The 12214-nt window shown below is 39.1% G+C and overlaps 1 protein-coding gene across 7 annotated transcripts in view; it reads left to right on the top strand.

The window, feature by feature from the left end:
* The window catches only part of LOC117299067 (kinesin-like protein KIF21A), a 63275-nt gene that overhangs the window by 33281 nt on the left and 17780 nt on the right, over positions 1-12214 (top strand). For 5 of the 7 annotated variants that reach the window (XM_033782478.1, XM_033782476.1, XM_033782475.1 and 2 more), the window contains 7 exons: positions 645-896; positions 1115-1375; positions 2436-2447; positions 5023-5124; positions 5872-6089; positions 10958-11075; positions 11682-11860. In XM_033782478.1, coding sequence (XP_033638369.1) covers positions 645-896; positions 1115-1375; positions 2436-2447; positions 5023-5124; positions 5872-6089; positions 10958-11075; positions 11682-11860 — 1142 coding nt within the window. The remainder of the gene's footprint in view (positions 1-644; positions 897-1114; positions 1376-2435; positions 2448-5022; positions 5125-5871; positions 6090-10957; positions 11076-11681; positions 11861-12214) is intronic. The other 2 variants (XM_033782479.1, XM_033782473.1) reach the window with 2 other exon arrangements.

Here is a 12214-nt window from a genome sequence, read left to right as displayed (position 1 = left end):
GTTTTATGCTTATTAATGATTTGAGTATATACCAATAGTGCACACTGCCTTTAAGCCACAGCTGTAGCTCAAGAGACATTTTAATCTGCAATTTCATGTCTGTGCTCACGATCACCATTCTCCGCTAACTGTGTGAGCGCCGAGTTTCTGCGCTAGCTGTGTCAGCGAATAATGGCTAGTGTAGTATTATGTTGCCCTGCTAACCCATGAAATAATAGTTAAGACTGTCAATTGCAAAAACTAGTTTCATTTCATTTATTGATTCCGGTTATGAAGCAAAGAACTCTCAGACGTGTCAGAAAATCAATTTAATTAAAATAACTCAGTGGAGAGAAGACAACTAAGGACATTTCCATTTTACACATGGCGGGAAAATCCCAAAGAATTTTTTTCCAGGGAAAACCTATGCAGCCAGGTAGTGACTGAAACGCAACCCAAGCAGGATTGGAACCATGGTCCTAGAAGTGGAAGGATACCACTGTGCCAACCTGAGCACCCTAGCTGTGACCACTGTGTTGTCATTACTGGAATAATCGTGCCACCGCAGCTGCATTATACCTTCAGACTCATCATGAGTCGTTGAACTTTGAAATACTTTCTTTATTTAACTAATTTTAATTTATTTACTTTTGTTTTTCCTTGAGGTACAACATCTTCGCAAAATGTCCAAACCCATGTCTGACAAAGTAGCCGGGCGAATAACGAGTCGCCGCCCACAGCAGCAAGACACTTCAGCTAAAAGCAACGGCCCAGCCCCATCACTGCAGGCGACTACAGCAGCTCGTAGGAAGCACCCACTGAGTGCTGCGAGTCAGAAGAGACGACATGAACGCAAGGGTACCAGTGAGTACTCATCAAGAGCCGCTAAGCAGAAGTGGACACAGATTGAAAGGAGGGTAAGAATACTTGCTAAGCGATTTGGGATTGAGGCGTTGAAACAGTCTCCGCTCAAAAAAATTTGGAAGAATGGAATAGTCGGGAACCAATCGCAGGCACACGATTAAGCATATTTTGTCTGTGCCTTGCCAACAGTTTGCAAGAAAATCGTAGGTGGACTTGAGGCCGGCTTTAGCTAGATTGCAAGTAATCGTTTTTGATTTATCGTTATATCTAGGTAACTGATATTGTAAACAGACGGCAGACCATCACCCACATGGAGCAAGATATGGAGCGTTACCTCCACCATCGGCAACGCCTCAGTAAGAAACGAGAGAAGACGTTCCGTCGTCGTGATGAGGCAATCCGAGCTGGGAAAGACGCTACTGCGGTATCGGAGTTGAATGATCAGATTGATGGACTGAATGCGAATATTGAGTATGTGCAAGAACAGATAACGGAATGCCAGGCTAATATCATGGAAGTTATGGAAGGAAAGGTAAATTCACGTCATGTGTTTTTGAAACATTTGTTTGCTGTTTATTTGTGATGAGGTCTTTGAAATTGAATCACATTTCCCTAGTCTTACATCAGCTGCATTGTTTTATGGGAGACTTTTGGGACACTTGGTGGCAGCAGACGTCATGGAATCGGGGCCTGGTTGCTGAAACATGTTTTGTTTATTGTTTGTTGCTTATTTGTTCAACTAATTTCCAGGGATGAAAAACTTCATACTATTTTTTTTTTTTTTTTTGGGTATTCCATTAACTTCCATTACTTCATACTTTTAAGTGAGTTGAGACTTTTTCATATCTCTCTGGTAAACAATTCATTTTGTATTTTTCTCCATATTTATAAACTAATCTCTGAGGATACTGTTCACTAAAGGCTCCTTGAAGTTTGCAACTCTATGGGTTATCAAATGGTGGAAAGGCCATCATTTCAATGTATACAACAGACATGAGAATCTTCCCGTTTAAACAGGAATTCCTGTTGTTTTCACTTTCAAATTTGTGGTCTATGAGTTCAGTATGAATTTGATATAACAAATTTGGGGTAAGTTATAGGGGATTATTCATTAGGATGTCGCTAATCCCTCTTCTCTAATCAGAAATTGTAAGCTTACCCATTCAGCAGCAAAGGAACATGTGTGGAATATTTAAAAAGTCTACTGACCAAAAAGTGTGAAGCTGACGCCTGGGTTACCTTGCCTAAATTCTGGACCTTTCCCCAAATTCGGACAATGCATTTTTCTGATTTGCTACGCACAAAATGGATTTCCTGTTTTGTCATCATCGCCCATTCTCATGCCTGACACATACCTCTCCTCTTTTCAGCACCACTGGATAGAGAGCTGTGTGCGTACTGAGTAGTGTCTAATCAAAAGATTTTTTTTTTAATTTAAGAAAAAAAAAAACCTTTATTTTTTAAATGATGGCAGAAGCAGGTGAAAAATCAAATACTAATTTTTGTCCATTGTTTGGTTTGATGATTGTAATTGAAGGACTTGTGTCGATTTTATTTATTTAATCCACTTTATTGTTTTTTTCTCAAAACAGGAGGGAACATGGGTATGTGGATTATGTGTTACATTTTCGTACAAATCTTGTGCAGCAACTTTACAAAATTACATTACATCATCCTGCAATGCAATTTGCGATCTCGCGAAGAAACATATCAACATTGCATGACAAATCTTCGCTTTGACATCTGTGCGCACATGCTCCTGCACGGCTTTAGAATGCAGGACAAGTTACATGTAGCACTCTAGTCAATAAGCCATTTGCAGTTAGATGTGAATAATGTCTGGTACAATGACTTGCTTAGTCACAATTTACCGCTTAAATTTGAATTCCTCAGACTATAGAGACAGTTGCTATGTCAAATGGCTCAGGGCAAGCTTTTGTATAGCAACCTCTAGATGAGCAAACCCTGGTACCATTGTGACATACACATCCATTCAGATTCCTGTATGGGTGTTCACCTGCTCCTGCGTAACTAAGCAAAAGTTTGCCCTAATCATGTTACATAGCAACTGTCTCGATAGTCTGAGAAATTCAAATTTAATTGTTATACCTCGGTAACAAATTGTGAAGTACGATTGGTCGAGAACCATTACGTGCCGTGCAACAAATACGCATGTACCATGGCTGCACAGCGCGGCGGGTAACATGAGTGATGTTAATCGGTGTACATGTACATCAACTTGATCGTTCCCACCGTTGGTCGATTTCTAGTGCTTCCTAGGAAACGGTTGCAAGTTCGAGGGAACAGTGAAGAATGGTTTCTTATTTGAACAACTGTTTGTCTGCTTATTAAACTATGCATACTCCGTCGTTATAATGTTTGAAGATGACAACATAACTTTGAGAAGAGGAATAGTCATGTTACCAATGTGTAACAAAACGATTGTTGCACGCTGTGATTTGGGGTCCATGGCGTTTTGTACACCTGAGGCGAAGCCAAGGGTGCCATTTTCCCTCGAGGGTGTACAAAACCCATGGACCCCAGTCACAGCGTGCAACAATTGTTTTGTTATACCCTTGTAACATTATTATTCCTGAGACATTATTATTCCTCTTCTCGTAGTTCTGTTGTCATCTTCAAACAATATTACGACGGACTATTCATTGTTTAATAAGCAGACGAACAAGAAACAATTCCCTCGTACCCGCGGATGTTTCGTACACAGCGCTGGAAATCGACCAACGCTGGGAACGATCAAGGTGATGTACACCTGTGTACATCACTTTTCATGTTACCCGGCCCGTCGAGCCATGTACATGAGTTTTTGTTGCACAGCACGTGACTGGTTCTCGACCAATCAAACTTCACAATTTGTACAGAGGTATAACAATTGAATAGTATTAACTTGTGATGACGCACGTCATTGTACCAGACAACATTCAAATCTAACATGCAAATGGCTTATTTCACTCTGTGTGTTACATGAATATGTATAAAGTTAGTTACACAAGGGTTGTACATGTGGTCACTGTGTAGAAAGGTTTGATGGTGTGTACTCGTGCTTGCATGACCGTGTGTGTTTTACCCATCAGTGATTTTACATGACATCTTGTGTATGAGTTTATGATTTTATTTTTATCATAATTGTGTAGCCCTTTTAAAACATGATTGTTTGTACCAAAATTTCATTTAAAACAAATCCATAAAGAGCAAAACATATGGTTTTTTTTTTTACGAATTTGTTTCATGATTTGCTCCACATTCAAAGAGTTATCCTCTATTTTAACTTCCATTTCTCACAAATTTAACCCAAACAAAATCTATGTGATTTCATAACAATCCCAGTCTTATTGATAGCCTATAGTCGTTTTTCAGTCAAAAAGTGTGCAGACAAAAATGAAAATGAGAAAAGTGTAATACAGCTTTTTTTTTTTTTGCTCTGTTTTCCCTCGTAGTAAAATAGAACCATGACTGTGTGTCACCTAATATGAGTGCCAGATACTTGCGTATGTTTTTTACCCAGTAGGTTTTCTCATGGAGGTACATATAGAAGTTTTCTGAACCCGAACATCTTGAGTGACTGACTTTTACTTTCCCAACCTCTACAAAATGTTTATTTCATTCATGTAATTTTGGAAATCTTTACTGCACCAATGCTGTTACACTTCTCAATTGGAGTGATCTCGTTTGTTAGTCATTACATTATTGAAAACATTAAAAAATAAACTGCCACCGTCTTACAAGAAAGTCTCTTTCTTTAAATTTGTCCCTTATTTCATGGCATACATGTACCTCACCCTAAATGCAAGTTGAACTCTTCTGTTGACACAAATCATTTAAAATTGTAACAAATTTTTAGACCGTTTGAAGCCTGATTGTGCACTTCTTGTCATTTTATGCAGCATTGACTTGGTAAAGAATTTTAAAACTACTCTACATTTTTCTTTCTTTTTTTCCCTTTGTTTATTTCAGTGTTTTATTAGTAATGTTATTTTGTTTTTGTAGTACAAGTGGTAAACCATTAGAGTTTTGTATGCCAAACACCAATACATTAAATTGTTGTTTTCCGTACAAAATGGCACCAAATCATAGAAATTACATGTACATGTACATGTGTGTTTAAGTTGTGTATGTGTAGTCTTCTTAACAAGCCGTTTTGTTTGCTTGATAACTTCCCAGGATGAGGTAGATGCAGGAGATGTTGCTGTTGTCATTGATCACTGCTCGTTGCAGGAGGCTAAATACATGCTGGAACACTTCCTACAGCTGACTATCAATAAGGTTTGAGATTAATGCAAACTCCATTGGGTGGAAGGAGGAGAGGGAGGGGCCATCAATGGGGTTCCATTATGTGTAGCAGAGCTTGCACCCCCCTTAATGCTGACCTGCCAGGAGTTTGCACCATTTAACAATATCTCAGCAAAGTCACGAAGTAGCACAACAAATTATCTACGTGTACTAATAATTAAAATTCTTTAACTCAAATTTTCTTTCAAAACTTCAGAGTTTTCAATTAGTTTGCTTGGCATTAGTCACAACCCACTTTCTGATCATCAGTCGAACTCCCCGCAGCAGAGGTACTGTCATAGCAACAGGCAAATCTATAAAGTTTTGTAATGTATACTAATCTGCTGCACAGCAGCTAACAGTTGATTGGCTTCTGACTGGCACCCCCCCCCCCCCCCAACAAAGATATTGACTATTTAGGCCTATCATATTGTTATGTACATGTATTCTTAACAGTTTAAAAGCTACAAATGTAAGGCAATTTCAATTCTTTCATTGAGCACTTGTAAATTTGCTCATCATAAAATGTTTGCCTTGATAAAAACAGGATTACCAACCAAAATTCCATGTGATTTTTTGGATAAGCAAAATAAAAGCTGAATACAAGTAACAAGCAATATGCAACAAATGGAAATTTGCTTGGTAATCCTGTTTGTATCAAATTTCATGCTAACCAAATTTGTATGCTTAGCAGCTCTAAATTGAATCTAATCTAGTCATTTCGTTTCTATGGAATCTCAGGGTCAGCACGCATCTCAGAAGGAGTCCCAAGTGAAGGAGTTAGAAGCCAAACTCCACCAGGAGGAGCAGAATAGTTTCCTTCAAGCCCAGCTCCTTCAACACGTCTTATCGGAGCAGGAGGAGCTAGATGTAGAGTTTGATGGTCTCTATGTCCAACCGGAACCAGAGAGCAGTAGTAGTGCAGAAAGCTCTAGAGCGCCCTCGCCCATCGAAACAAGGTTAGTCACTTTAGTCATCTGGGTCTAATTTTATGACTCTGCTTATTGGGAGCAGAAACTTTTCTTTTACGTTCGGCCAAGAATCAGCAATTTATATTTAAAGACCGTGGACACTATTGGTAATTGTCAAAGACCAGTCTTCTCACTTGGTGGATCTCAACATATGCATAAAGTAACAAACCTGTGAAAATTTGAGCTTGATTGGGCGTCGGAGTTGCGAGATAACTATGAAAGAAAAAAACACCCTTGTCACACAAATTGTGTGCTTTTAGATGCTTGATTTCGAGACCTCAAATTCTAAACTTGAGGTCTCAAAATCAAATTTGTGGAAAAATTACTTCTTTCTCGAAAACTATGTTCCTTCAGAGGGAGCCGTTTCTCACAATGTTTTATACTATCAACTTCTCCCCATTGCTTGTTACCAAGTAAGTTTTGTGCCGATAATTATTTTGAGTAATTACAATTACCAATAGTGTCCACTGCCTTTTAAGCGTATTTTTTTCTGGTTAGTGGGGACGTTAAATTGGTGACCGGGAATACTTTGTAATCTTCCTTCAGCCTACTCGCAACATGCCTTTACTACCTCCAAGGAGCCGGCCTTAAACAAGTCTAAACAAATTCAGAAAAAGGATACCAGGCGGAGTCACAGTCAAGTTTTTGCGACGCAAAGTGATAATTAAAGGCAGTGGACACAATTGGTAATTGTCAAAGAATAGCCTTCACAGTTGATGTACATGTATCTCAACATATGCATAAAATAACAAACCTGTGAAAATTTGAGCTTAATCGGTCATCGAAATTGCGAGATAAGAATGAAAGAAAAAAAACCTGTCACACGAAGTTTTGTGTGTTTAGATGGTTGATTTCGAGACTTCAAGTTCTAAATCTGAGGTCTCGAAATAAAATTCGTGGAAAATTACTTCTTTCTCGAAAACTGTGGCACTTCAGAGGGAGCTGTTTCTCACAATGTTTTATACCATCAACCTCTCCCCATTACTCAACACCAAGAACGGTTTTATGCTAATAATTATTTTGAGCAATTACCAATAGTGTCCACTGCCTTTAAATACTCTTCACTTTTCCATCTACATTGTACATGCAATACAACTATTTAGCCTTATTCATGTACATTAGAAGAAATCCATGAGTCATGAAATTTGGTAACCACATCTTGTTGTCTGGTCATGTTACATGAAAGTTGTTCATCTCTTTAATTCGCAAAGAGTTTTTTTATAACTGCTCACAAAAGTTTTGTTAACTTCGTTTGTATCAATTTATTCAGGAATGAAAATGTTTCTGTTTCTTGATCAAACAAAACAAAATTAAAAAATGATGGTCACTCTCTTTTTGTCCTCTTTATTTCTCAACAAATTTACTTTATTATTTCAAGAAGTGAAGAAATGTTCTATAAATATGTCATACATTTCTTTTAAAATTATTGTTATTGGGGGTGTGTATTGGGGTGTGTGTATGTGTGTTTTTTACAGTACATTTGTTTACAATATTTTAATGCATGACAGCGGTGAATGTTAGTGTGTTTATGTGATCAATATGTGGTCTTTTGGTATTGCATTTTTCTGAGGTCATATTGAAACAATACATTGTAATTAAAAAAAACTCCTTTCAAGATTTTTTTATATCTTTTTGTTTGATAATTTATGAAAAGACAAATCTTGAAATACTATCTGAGATATTACATTTCAAGATAATTATTCCTCTAGTCATGAAAGTAGTCAACAGTTATAATATGACCTCGGGCCACTGGTCTCTTATTGCTGAGTTTTTAATTCATTTTTCCTTTTCTTTTCTTGTTTTTTCTGCTTCTTCCTTGGTCCATATTTATTTTCAATTCCTCCCTTTCTTGTGTCTGTTCCTGTCTGTTCCTGTCTACTGGTGTGCTTTTCATGCTTGTTATTTTTTTAATTACTTTCATTATTTTCATTCTGTTATAAATGTTCTCTTATTATTTTTGCATTTGTTTGTTTATTCTTTATGTCAATTTATGTGTGTTTCAAATTTGTTTCCCCTGAAAATCATCTCTATTTGATGAATGGTCCTGTCTTCAAACCTTGTGCTACAATCTGACTCTTTGGCCTTCATTTATTTGGATGGATTAATTATTTGGATTAATAATTTGTTTAACTAATTTTGATTAATAATCTGGATTATCTTTTGTTAATCCGATTTGAATGTTTGGAACTGCTCAGTTGGTTCTCAGTAATCATCATAGCTTTCCTGGTTTTCTTAATACTTATGTTTCAAGCTCTGAAAATGCTCGTCATTACCAAGAAGTAAATCAAAATATATTTACATTATTTGTTGAGGCTATATTTCAGGGTTAGTACCAGTGCTTGCCATTTCACTCGACCATCAGCTTGTTCAACTCAAGGATCTTCCTTAGCCCTTACCTTATTGGTTGAGACTCAACATGTCTTGATAAGCGTACTCCCATAGTAACTTATCAACTGTAGTTTGTGCAGGACCAAATGTTGTAAAATATCTCAATAAAGATTCCCTTAACCTCTTCATTGACCTTTTTAAATTCACAAATTAATTTAAGCACAAATAAAAAAGTTAATTTAAGTTAATGAAAATACCCTAACTAATTTGTCCTTTTCCCGAGTAAACTGCAGACTGCAATAACTCTAAAACAGAGAGTTGAACTCTGGCCTCTCTTGTTGTGCCTTGTTATTAAATTTTTAAGATTGGAGCTTTGTTTCTTCATATGAAATTCCTGACCTTGATAGTATTTCACGATTCATATTTGAAATGAAATTGGGATGCCTTTGAACTAGCAAGCAAGACCAGTGCTTGCCATTTCACTCGACCATCAGCTTGTTTAACTGAAGGATCTTCCTTAGCCCATACCTTATTGGTTGAGACTCAACATGTCTTGATAAGCGTACTCCCATAGTAACGTATACACTGTAGTTTGTGCAGGACCAAATGTTGTAAAATATCTCAATAAAGATTCCCTTTACCTCTTCATTGACCTTGCAAAATTTACAAATTAACTTAAGCACAAATAAATAAGTCAATTTACAGGAAAAACATAAATGTTTTTGTCTCGTAATTAAACTAGGATGTTTCTGATTTCACCCCTTAAATTGTGCTCTTCCCTTGAGTGTCATCCTTGCATTATATGGTTTTACGTGCAATGCAGTTAGTTGATGATTAGTTGATTTTGTTGACTTAGTGGATGATGAATGGATTGGTCAGTAGTTTTTTTAGCATGAGATTTTTTTACCAAATAACAAGTGAGCAGCCCTTTTCACATTGTATAGAACTATTATCCCCATGAAATACAGCCCTGGGGGAAGGCCATGTGACTTTCGTTTGGTCCCAGGGTTGCCCCCAGCGCACTTTCACACTGTGTCCCTATTCCATATTGTTGGTTCTGGTTGTACGTTTCAAGAATACCCAAGAATACTCGAGAGCAGGGTTGGCTATTCCTATTTGCCCAAGCAGACTTGGGGAAGACCTGGAGTGCGTTTTGGCGACCCCAACCAAACCCCAACTGACTCAACAAGGCGGTTACCGGTTGGTCTGTAGAGCAGCATCGTCACCACGCTCAACCGAACACGCTCAAACGCTCGACCGATGACCAATGTTTCTGGTTGGGGTCGCCAAAACGCACTCCAGGGGTAAAGGGTTCATAGTGTAAAAAGGCTGGCTGTTATTCCCCAGGGGCAACCCGGGGAATAGAGTAGTGTGAAAAGGCTGGCTGTTATTCCCCAGGGGCAACCCGGGGAATAGAGTAGTGTGAAAAGGCTGGCTGTTATTCCCCAGGGGCAACCCGGGGAATAGAGTAGTGTGAAAAGGCTGACTGTTATTCCCCAGGGGCAACCCGGGGAATAGAGTAGTGTGAAAAGGCTGGCTGTTATTCCCCAGGGGCAACCCGGGGAATAGAGTAGTGTGAAAAGGCTGGCTGTTATTCCCCAGGGGCAACCCGGGGAATAGAGTAGTGTGAAAAGGCTGGCTGTTATTCCCCAGGGGCAACCCGGGGAATAGAGTAGTGTGAAAAGGCTGGCTGTTATTCCCCAGGGGCAACCCGGGGAATAGAGTAGTGTGAAAAGGCTGGCTGTTATTCCCCAGGGGCAACCCGGGGAATAGACTAGTGTGAAAAGGCTGGCTGTTATTCCCCAGGGGCAACCCGGGGAATAGAGTAGTGTGAAAAGGCTGGCTGTTATTCCCCAGGGGCAACCCGGGGAATAGACTAGTGTGAAAAGGCTGGCTGTTATTCCCCAGGGGCAACCCGGGGAATAGAGTAGTGTGACAAGGCTGGCTGTTATTCCCCAGGGGCAACCCGGGGAATAGAGTAGTGTGAAAAGGCTGGCTGTTATTCCCCAGGGGCAACCTGGGGAATAGAGTAGTGTGAAAAGGCTGGCTGTTATTCCCCAGGGGCAACCCGGGGAATAGAGTAGTGTGAAAAGGCTGACTGTTATTCCCCAGGGGCAACCCGGGGAATAGAGTAGTGTGAAAAGGCTGGCTGTTATTCCCCAGGGGCAACCCGGGGAATAGAGTAGTGTGAAAAGGCTGGCTGTTATTCCCCAGGGGCAACCCGGGGAATAGACTAGTGTGAAAAGGCTGGCTGTTATTCCCCAGGGGCAACCCGGGGAATAGACTAGTGTGAAAAGGGCTTATGGTGTGTTCTTCTCTCAGTTGGATGTACATGTTCTTGATGTGTGGATATGGTTTTAGTTGATTAGTTGATATGTTGAATGAGTGGATTTCGTAGTGTTGTACCTGCATGACATTTCCACCAATTAACCCATGACGGTGTTTTTACTTTCTTTCCCGGTTATCCCATATTTCGTTGTGCCTGCATGTCGTTCCTGTCTGTGCTGAATTGTGATTGGTGGATGAAGTGCTAGTACCCAGAATGCATTGCAGAATCATGCTAACACTGGTTCGTTACCTCCTTTTGATTGCCTACTACCCACAATTCCTGCTTCTCAAATTCCGGTTCGGACAACAAGGGACAAGGTAAGCTGACAATTTCAATTCTTTGGTTGATTGGTTTCCTTCTTTTTTCGGGGGAATATTTCTTGAGAGTGTGGGCAGGGCTGTGGTGAACAAGGGCATAAGGGGAAAGGTTGGGGGGGGGGGTGGTGTGGGAAACACCCCAGTACTTTTCCTTGGTTGGCAAATAAAGCCCCAAATCCAGCACATCTAGGATATAAATTCATCCAGACTAAAACATGAAATTTTCTGTACTAAAACTATTTTTCTAGTTGTCATCCTTTCAGTTTATCCTTAAGTGGATTGTAAACATGCTATTGAGTGTTGCAGAAAGTGGTAACAGCAATGCGTATTTAAAAAATGGTTTTCATACAAACTAGTTTACAAGATGTTTATTATTAGCTTCTTACAAATTGGCTTCCTGAAAGAAGTGACAAATTTTGAAGTGATTGTTTTCATTAACTTTCATTTCTAAATGCATTAAAGTCTTCCTTTATTTCAAGGAGATAGGATACAAAGATAAATTAAAAAAAAATAATAATCTAAGATGGGGCCTGACAAACTTGTTAGAACTTTTGGTTATTTGGTATGAAATTACCCTAAAGTACCCCTTTCTAATCTTCCTACCAGGCAAGACGTCGTACAGCCACCCAAGAAGAGCTTCTGTATGCAGGCACCAAGGACCCCAGTGAACCTACCCCTCTTCTGCCTCTTATGGAGTATAGTGAACACTCGGGGGATGACTCGAGTCATTCTACAGATACTGTCATCTTACCTCCTCCTAGGCTCACGTCAGCAAGGAGGGAAAAGTAAGTAGTAGTAAATAATATAATACAAAGCATTTATAAGAATAAGAGATGTTAAATTTGCATCGGAGATAAAGAATATTAATTTTGTTTTTTTACCCATACACCGATGTGTGTTAGCACTGTATACTGTGAATAAATATCACAGGCATGTTACTGGGGTGGGATTCGAACCCACGACCCTTGCAATTCTAGAGCAGTGTCTTACCAACTAGACTACCTAAATAAGAAGCATTTATAAGGCACTATACAAAGAACAAAGCACATAACAAAGGGAGGGTAACACAATAACAAAAGCAGAACAAAAAGGACCAACGCGAGCCTAAAGATAAACAAACAAGAGGAGCAAATTATGTT

Source organism: Asterias rubens, chromosome 14 (assembly GCF_902459465.1).
Source record: "Asterias rubens chromosome 14, eAstRub1.3, whole genome shotgun sequence".
Lineage (NCBI taxonomy): Eukaryota > Metazoa > Echinodermata > Asteroidea > Forcipulatida > Asteriidae > Asterias > Asterias rubens.
This window is presented reverse-complemented; position numbering and strand designations above follow the sequence as displayed.